Raw genomic sequence first — 9,070 nt, 5'->3', positions numbered from 1 at the left:
ACCAGTTCCCACCGGTCCTCTCCTGCAGGCCAGCTTCCATCCACTCATCCAGTGGTTGGTTGTTTGCTCAACACGCACCTCACCTGGCCTTCTGTCCCGCCTTGTGCCCCAGTAGGGACTCAGAATTAGGCAAGACAGCACCACAGCCCCCACAGTCCGGCTTCCCCTTTCCCTGCAAGCAGGAAAAGCCCCATCCTTCCTGCTGCACCCAGGGGCTCTCCGCGAGGGGCCCGCAGGGGCAGATGAGCAGCAGCGGGGAGAGCAGGAGGGTGAGGAGCCGAGGGCGGGGAGACAGGGGGGCTGGGTGCCCCACCTGGGGAGGCCCGTGGACCCGGCAGGACTTAGGGCCGTGCCTGGTGACGAGGGGCCAGGTGGGGGCTAGGAGGCAGTGGATTGTCCCCACTTTAAATAAACTCGATGTGCAGAAACCAGGGTTCTGTATCCCCCCAAACCTCTGGGCAGTGAGTGTATAAAGGGCTGCAGAGACCCCCCCCCAGGCCCCACTTACAATGTGGGGGGTGGAGGATGGAACTTGCGGCTGGAGAGGGACAAATGACCTCTTGCTCCCAGACAGAAAACCCCTCCCGCAACAGGGTAGAGGTGAAGCTGAGGTGGAGGTCAGTATCCCCACCCATGTGTTAGGGACAGTTTTCAATGCTCAGGGTGTGGGGCCCTGGCACCCCGTCGTGGCCTCTTGGGCTGCGAGCACAGTCGAGTGCTGAAAGGCAGAGAGAGTCCCAGCAGGAGGCCCGGGCCCCTGGAGGGAGCCCTGGGAGCCCAGGGTCTGGGTCCTCTGACGGGTGGTGGGAGATCCCCAGGGCCCCGGGACTAACCCTCCAGGACCCCTCGAGCCACCACCTCCCGGCAGCACACCTGGTCCCACCTGAACCCACGCCCAGACCACAGCCCCCAAAGGTGGCAGGCTCAGAGGTACTGCTAGGCAGGTCCCAGAGCACCCACAGGGTACAGAACAGGAGCTGAGCAGATGGGCCCTGCCCCTCCGTTCCCCTTCCAGTGCCAGACCTGCTCTGGGACTCAGTTTCCCCAGCTGACAGCAGGCCTGCAAAACATTCCCTGGAAGAGCTCGGCCATCTCTGCAGGTCAGAGACTTGTTGCATTCAAGTGCACATGCACGAAAAGAGGCACAGTGGCCTGGCAACCGAAAGGTCACCGGTTCGGTTCCCCATCAGGGCACGTGCCTGGGTTGCAGGCCTGGGTCCCCAGTTGGGAGCGTAGGAGAAGCAACCACACATGGATATTTCTCTCCTCTTTATCCCTCCCTTCCTCTCTCTCTGAAAATAAATAAAATTTTTAATAAATAAATAATATCTTTTAAAAAAGGAGCACAGGAAAGTGCACACACACATAAATGTACATGCACAGGCACACAGGTAAGTACACACTAACACGGATGCACATGCATTTATACATTTGTGCACACATGTCAGTCCACCCAAGTGTGCATGTGTACAAGCACATGTGCACACAAAGAGAAGTGTACCAACGCTCACACACATGTGTACACCTGTACACAAACAGGTGTGCATAGGCTCACACGTGCCTTCACAGGGGCACAGGAATGTGTATACACACAGTATAGAAGGACCAACCTGCATCCTGCCACTGCCTTACTTGGGGCCAGTAAAAGATAGACACCCCCCCCCAGCACACACAGCGGATGCGCACACCCACCCAAGCCCACGGGCACACGGTGTGCAGCGGCCCTGCCTGGGTCGGATGCAGCCCCCTCACGTGGCGCGAACGCAACGTCCACATTTGCCTCTGACTCCCTGAAGACCGTGGAGTCCAGGGCGTCAGGTCCGGGTCCCGAGTCACCCAGCCCTTCCCAACCACCACCTGCTATGAGACTCTGAGCCTTTGCTCCATCATCGGTATGAGGGGGCCAAGGATGCGGGCGCCCTCCCCCAGGGCTGGCGTGAACTCACAAGACAGGGAACAGTGTCCAGCCCAGCACTGGGCCTGGGGCAGGTGCTCGGTGCATCCTTCCCCTCACTCCCTGCTGCCAGCCCCACCCCAATGGCCCCCACCCCACTGGCTCAGGCTTTTTCCTCCCCTTTCTGAGCCTGGACCCTCCCCCCACCTGTCTTCCTCCTCCAGGGCAGGGGCAGGAGATTGATGTATCTCCCCGTCCAGGGTGTCTCCTGGAGGATGGGAAGAGGTGCTGGAGGGGGTGCAGAGTCAGCAGCCGAGGGATTGGGGCCACGCCAGCCCGATTAGAAGGGCTGGGGGCTGAGCTGGATTCACCTGTCCTTGTCTCTGATTGGCTCTTGGCTACCCCCAGCACCCAAATCCCACTAAGCAACCCCACCAGGGCCTGCACAGGTCTGGAGAGCCTGCTGATTGCTGGTCCCAGGGCCAGGAGCGTGTCCGGGGAGGCCAGAGGCTGGCCTGAGCCCGGCTCTGGAGACCCTGCCGTTCCGAAGAGCCAGCTGACCCCGATTCTTCACCTGCTGCTGGGGCCATGGGGGCCGGGGCCAGCGCGGAGGAGAAGCACTCACGGGAGCTGGAAAAGAAGCTGAAGGAAGATGCTGAGAAGGATGCCCGCACCGTGAAACTGCTGCTTTTGGGTAGGGGTGTGGGCCAAGGTGGGGCCACTGCCACAAAGCCAGAGGCCCGGGGGCAGGCAGGTGGTCTTCCTGCAAAGCAGGGATGACTTGGGACGCACAGGGAGGCTGCGGCAGGGCAGGGAACAGAGCGGGAGCCCCGGCCGGACAAGGCCGGGCCTGACTGGTGGTGCCCTGGCTCCCCTGAGCTGGGCACACCGTGGAACCCCTGTCCAGAGGGCCCACCTCCGGCAGCCTCCCTTCCTGAGAAGTGTGTGCCAGCCACTCTTGTACACGTGTGTTTACAGGCACACTTTTGCCCTGGCTGGGCTCAGAAACCGGGGAACTCCTGGGGGCCCCACATTAGGGCTGCTCCCTTGGGGCGGAGGCTACAGTCCTCCTGACAGTGGGCAGCCTCTAGGGCCATCCAGGGCCACCCAGTGGCCCCCCCGTTTTCAGAGCTTTGTTGTGGGCAGACCTGCAAAGCAGCTACAGGGGGAGGAAGGGGCTGAGGCACGGAAGGGAACAGATAAAGCGTGCCCGTGGCCCGGTGGCAGTGAGGGACCTGGGGCTCAGATCCAGCACCTCAAGGCCACCGCCACCCCCCAGGGGAAGAAGGAACTTCTCAGAGACGGGTGCAGGCTCCAGCCTGGCTCTCCGGGAACAGGGAAGACGGGAAGGCTAAGCCAGAAATCCCATTAACTGCGTCCTACCCCCTAGAGAGAGCAGGCTTAGAGGGGCTGTCAGCTCCGTCCCCCCCCCAACTCCCCCCACCAACGGTGCTAATGCCCTCTGAGCCTCAGGGAGGCACTCCCCACCCCAGCTGAAAAGCTGGATCGACGCGGCTCCAATAACCCCGGGCGTGCAGTCCCATATGTTTTCACAAGATGGCGCTCCAGGCTTTCTTTATTTTGGTCTCAGACTAACGGAGGCGGAGGAAACCGGGATCCTGCAGGTTCCCTGGCACAGCCGAGGTCTTGGATGCCCCTCTTCGGCATGCTTCCGTCACTCCTGACATTCACAAACGTTTTTCTGCTAGGATGTCAGGATCTTACTTTGGGGGAATGAGAGGAAAACGGGGAACCGAGGGCTAGGCTGGCGCTCCGCGTCGGCTTAGCCTTTGCCCCAACCTGTAGGCAGGGGACGGGAAGGAGCGGGAGGGAGGCGCGGTCGGCGCGGCTCTGAGGCCGGGCTTCCCTTCCAGGTGCCGGCGAGTCTGGGAAGAGCACCATTGTCAAGCAGATGAAGTGAGTGCAAGTGCCGGCGCCCAGGCCGCGAGGTGGGGGGAGGGGGGCGTGCGCACGTGGCCAGTCCTTGCCCGACTGACCACGAGGCGCTGAGCCCGGCTCGCCCCGGCCGCAGGATTATCCACCAGGACGGGTACTCGCTGGAAGAGTGCCTCGAGTTCATCGCCATCATCTATGGCAACACGCTGCAGTCCATCCTCGCCATCGTGCGCGCCATGACCACGCTCAACATCCAGTACGGAGACTCCGCGCGCCAGGTGTGCCAGGCGGCGGGCTGAGCGCGGGGAGCCGGGCTGCGCGGGGCTGCGCGGGGGGATTCGAGGCGCTGGGCCGGGCTCAAGTCCAGGGCCACCGCCAACCACTCCCACCCTGCCCCCAGGACGATGCCCGGAAGCTGATGCACATGGCGGACACCATCGAGGAGGGCACGATGCCCAAGGAGATGTCGGACATCATCCAGCGGCTGTGGAAGGACTCGGGTATCCAGGCCTGTTTCGAGCGCGCCTCTGAGTACCAGCTCAACGACTCGGCGGGCTAGTGAGCGCCCGGGCGGGGCGCGGGGGGAGGCGGGGGCGCGGGCGGGCCCGGCCACGCCCCTGCACTCCACCCACCCACACCCCGGGCTCCCTCGCAGCTACCTCTCGGACCTGGAGCGCCTGGTAACGCCGGGCTACGTGCCTACCGAGCAGGACGTGCTGCGCTCGCGTGTCAAGACCACCGGCATCATCGAGACGCAATTCTCCTTCAAGGACCTCAACTTCCGGTACGACCCCGCGCCCGGCTCAGGGGTCCCCTGCCCGCAAGTTCACCGCCCCGAGGCCCCGTCCCCCTGAGAGGCCCTGCCCCTTCCCAGATATCCCGCCTGCAGGAAGGCCGGGCCCCTCCAGATGCCGATCCAGCCCGAGGGTGCCCCAGGCCGCCTTGGGAGACGAGGGGAGGCTTGCCGGCGTGTCCAGGGGGGGCTGGACGCGCGGGTTCAGGCCCCACCGGCCCCGCAGGATGTTCGACGTGGGCGGGCAGCGCTCGGAGCGCAAGAAGTGGATCCACTGCTTCGAGGGGGTGACCTGCATCATCTTCATCGCGGCGCTGAGCGCCTACGACATGGTGCTGGTGGAGGACGACGAAGTGGTGAGTGCGGGGCAGGACCGGCGCTGCAGGAGCCGGGCGCATCCGCGAGGGGGCGTTCGTTCCACAGCCGTCCGAAGAGGTTAGGGGGCAGCCAGCAGCCCCGCGGGGAGGGCGCAGCGGAGGCTGGCCTGAAGCTGTCGCGGGAACGGGCCGCTGCCCGTGGCCCCGCGTGCCCGACGGCCTCTGCCCCCCGCAGAACCGCATGCACGAGAGCCTGCACCTGTTCAACAGCATCTGCAACCACCGCTACTTCGCCACCACGTCCATCGTGCTCTTCCTTAACAAGAAGGACGTGTTCTCCGAGAAGATAAAAAAGGCGCATCTTAGCATCTGCTTCCCCGACTACGACGGTGAGAAAACACCCACCCACACACACACACACGCACACACACCGCCCCACCGCAGCCCTGCTGCAGGGCCAGGCGCCACCCGCGTGACCTGGGCCACGCGCCTCCCGCGGCCCCGCCCCGAAGGGCTTGGGGCGGGGAGTGAGAGCCCGCTGCCCCGCAGGGCCCAACACGTACGAGGACGCGGGCAACTACATCAAGGTGCAGTTCCTGGAGCTCAACATGCGGCGCGACGTGAAGGAGATCTACTCCCACATGACGTGCGCCACCGATACGCAGAACGTCAAATTTGTCTTTGACGCGGTCACTGACATCATCATCAAGGAGAACCTCAAAGACTGCGGTCTCTTTTGAGGTGGGCGTCTCCCAGCCCCGAGGCCCCTATGGAGTGACCCTTGGTCTCAGCGCCCCCGCCCCACCCCCGCCCCACTTCACCGCAGCCTACCCACCCCACCGCCTCACCCCCAGCTTCCAGACCCTCTGCTTCCAGGCCCCACCCACCCTGCCTCCTGAGGCTCCACCCCACTGCCCTAGGCCCCTCCCCCGGCTCCCAAGTCCCACCCGCTTGATCTGTCTGAACCAGGTCCCAATCCCCTCGGATGGCCCTGCTTCCAAATCCGCCTTCACACCGTCTCTGAGCCTACGCCGGATGATTCCGAGGCTGGGGGTGCTGACAAGGTTCCTCCTTCTTTTCGCAGGCTCCCGAGCCCAGGCTTGTCCTGAGACCCTGTAGCCTCTCCGCCCTGTAGCCTCAGCCACCAGGACCCAGTCATGCCCCTAGGACTCCAGGGCCCCGCCTGTGGCCCCACCAGCCACAGAACCGAAACCCTGAGCCCCACTGGCGTGGAGTTCCTGACCCTCCCCCGGGGCTCCCAGGCCTCCCCAAGCCAGGTGCCCCCAGCCCCCGCGCTGCCCTTCACGGCCTGGCTGCGCTGGCCTCCAGGACCCACCGCAGCCAGCCCCAGCTCGGAGCGGGCAGGACTTGGGGCAGCTCGAGTGCACAGTGACTCAGCAGTGCCCGACTGACCAATCGCCAGCAGCCCTCCCGCCCCAGGGGGCCCGTGACTCACCCGGTGGGTCTGGGCTCAGCAAACAGCCCTCCCTCCCGGAGTTTCCTGAGGGCGGGGGTGGGGGGGCAGGCCGGGATCCCTCCTCCAGGCAGGCCCGCTGCTTGCCGTCAGCCCCTTCTAGCCTCACCACCTCCATGTGACAAGGCTGACACCTGTCTGCCCAGTGGCCGGTGACTGTCCCTCCCAGCAGCTCCAGGGGTCCAAAGTCTAAGCCAGCTCCGGCCTGCGCAGCTCCTGCACAGGTGACTTCGTGGGGGCAGGCCTGGGGGCCCCTGGGGGCCAGGGAGAGACTCAGGCCGGACCCCACCCCCTGGGCCAGTCTCAGAGCGGTCCCCCAGCCCCTTCCCCCACAGGCTCTGCCCCCTCCATCCTCGGTCACCAGATCCTTGTCCTGCCTCGCCCACCGACCCAGAATGCTTCAGGCCAGTCAGCCAAGGGGATGGTCTATTGAGGGAGGGTACTGTTGACACCGGCGATGGCCAATGGTTGAACTGTCCTGAGGGGTGGCTGGGGACAGAGTCCGGCTCCCATTGATCCGCCCCAGGCAGGGATGATGGACAGGATGGAGGCCCCAGGGGTCTACCCCAGGTAGAGTCACGAGCAAACCCAGGTGACACTCGTCCCTGCCAGCAGCTCCTCTTGCCCTTTCTATCCAGGGCCCCCTCCCTGTCAGGACTAACCGAGGGACAGAGGTGCACGTTCCCTCGTCCCCATTCCCTACTGCCCCTCGGTCACTCCGTCTGTGGGACACCCGTCCGTGGACGGGACCCGTCCTGCAGGCGAGGAGGACAGGCGCTCCCGGCTCCCAGGGCCAGGGCAGGACTCGAACTCCCCTCAGCTAGAGGCACCGACTCGGCAATAAACCTTCGCACCAGCTTCGACGTCCCTTTCTTGAGGGGACGGGGGAGGGTTGGTTGTCACGAGTCATGAGCATTTATGGAGTGCCCAGAGCTGGGCTGGACAGGAGTGGGGAGACGGTTCCTTCCGGGCTGAGGCACCTGGCCTGACACGGGTGGGGGGGGGCGCCCTTGGGAGCATGGACAGACCTGGGCCTCCTGATCCCCATCAAGAGTGGAGGGGCCATGGGAAATGTTTGCAGGGGTGGTCTTGGATCAAGAGGGAGCTTGTTTGATTTTGTTTTTTGAAGACTATTTTTAGAGAGAGAGGAGGGAGAGACATTGATGTGTGAGGGAAACATCAACAGGCTGCCTCTCGAACGCCCCCAGCCCAGGACCTGGCTCACAACCCAGGCATGTGCTCTGACCGGGAATCGAACCAGCAACTTTCGGTTCACAGGCCGATGCTTAATCCACTGAGCCACACCAGCCAGGGCAAAGGGGAGTTTTGAGATGAAAGCTCGCTCTGGCTGGGGTAGTAGGGTGTATAAGCCCCAGGGACAGGGGCTTAGGGGTCCCGGGGATTCAGTAGAGCAGGAGTAGGGGGGGACTAGGGATGGGGAGACAGCGGGAAGTGCCGAATGCCAGCCCGGAGGCCCGGGCTCCCTCCCAGGACGCTTGGTCGCAGAGGCCCTGGAAGCAAGGCCAGAACCACCTGGCAGATCAGGCCCAGTGAGGCAGGGGAGGCGGCTCCTCCAGTGCGGAACTGAAGGGCAGGCCACACGTTTCAGTGAGCAGATAGTACACTGACCAATGCTTTTAAACATCAAAGTGGCTGCAAAAAATCCACGATGCACAAAATATCAAAAGTCTACATAAAGCCCTGGCTGGCGTAGCTCAGTGGATTGAGCACGGGCTGCAAACCAAAGTATCGCAGGTTTGATTCCCAGTCAGGGCACATGCCTGGGTTGCAGGCCACGGCCCCCAGCAACCGCGCATTGATGTTTCTCTCTCTCTCTCTTTCTCCCTCCCTTCCCTCTCTAAAAATCAATAAATAAAATCTTTGAAAAAATAAACCTTTGAAAAAAGCCTACATAAAAACAAAATCCGAGAGAGCCCTTTGAAGCCGTATTGGTGTCACACTGGAGACTGAAAAGAAAAAAAACGTCCACCCTTGTATATGGTTTTATGTATTTTAATGGTCAATTTTTCACGTAACTTTGGTTGCAAAAGCACTGAGATAATTTATAGTAGGTAGATTAAAACTCAAAATATTACTTCAAGCTTCAATATTTTACTTATGCCTACAACAATTTATAATTTTATTTTCCCGACCTTACTGGAAATAAGGTCATCAGGGACATTTTCCAAATCCACTCCTGGAAAAAATAATCACTGACATTTTTCACACAAACACATACATAGGGACACGCGTGTTTCCTGGGGACCGGTGTGCGTGGGCATGGGGGAGGGGGGAGGGGGGCTGGGGGGGATCCACGGGGAAGACGTGTCCTCCTGACCCCAAGGGGCCGGGGTCTACGGGGAGCAGGGCCTGTCTGTGGGCCCAGTGCCTGTGATGCCCCTGCCAGGCAGGGACTTCAGGGGAGCATCGCAGGGGCTGCGCCGTCCCCGAGGCAGGTGGCACGTGTCCGGGAGGCAGGAGGCGGCGCCCGGGCAGCAGCCTCAGTGCCCGGGGGAGGGTGGCGCTGGGAGGCTGTTGAATGAAGGGGTGGCTAGAGAGCGGGGAGCGAGGGTTCCCGGACCTGAGCTGGTGCGGGGGGGGGGGGGGGGGACCCTGGCTGGGTCAGGGAGCCCAGGACACATGCGGGCGGTCACACTGGTGCTGCTCAGAGGCCAGAGGGGCGCATGGGGCTTGGG

At 62.8% G+C, this 9,070-nt stretch overlaps 1 protein-coding gene across 1 annotated transcript; it reads left to right on the top strand.

The window, feature by feature from the left end:
- Positions 1-2,336: 2,336 nt before the first annotated feature.
- Positions 2,337-6,004, top strand: GNAT1 (G protein subunit alpha transducin 1). Its single transcript, XM_028517926.2, has 9 exons — positions 2,337-2,588; positions 3,769-3,811; positions 3,927-4,068; positions 4,191-4,348; positions 4,446-4,574; positions 4,810-4,939; positions 5,136-5,289; positions 5,450-5,641; positions 5,985-6,004. The coding sequence occupies exons 1-8, from the start codon at positions 2,483-2,485 to the stop codon at positions 5,638-5,640; spliced, it is 1,053 nt and encodes a 350-aa protein (XP_028373727.1). The 5' UTR covers positions 2,337-2,482; the 3' UTR covers position 5,641; positions 5,985-6,004.
- Positions 6,005-9,070: the final 3,066 nt, after the last annotated feature.

This window comes from Phyllostomus discolor, chromosome 7, assembly GCF_004126475.2.
Source record: "Phyllostomus discolor isolate MPI-MPIP mPhyDis1 chromosome 7, mPhyDis1.pri.v3, whole genome shotgun sequence".
Classification (NCBI taxonomy): Eukaryota; Metazoa; Chordata; class Mammalia; order Chiroptera; family Phyllostomidae; genus Phyllostomus; species Phyllostomus discolor.
Note: the sequence above shows the minus strand (reverse complement) of the source record. Positions and strands in the feature narration are given on the sequence as shown.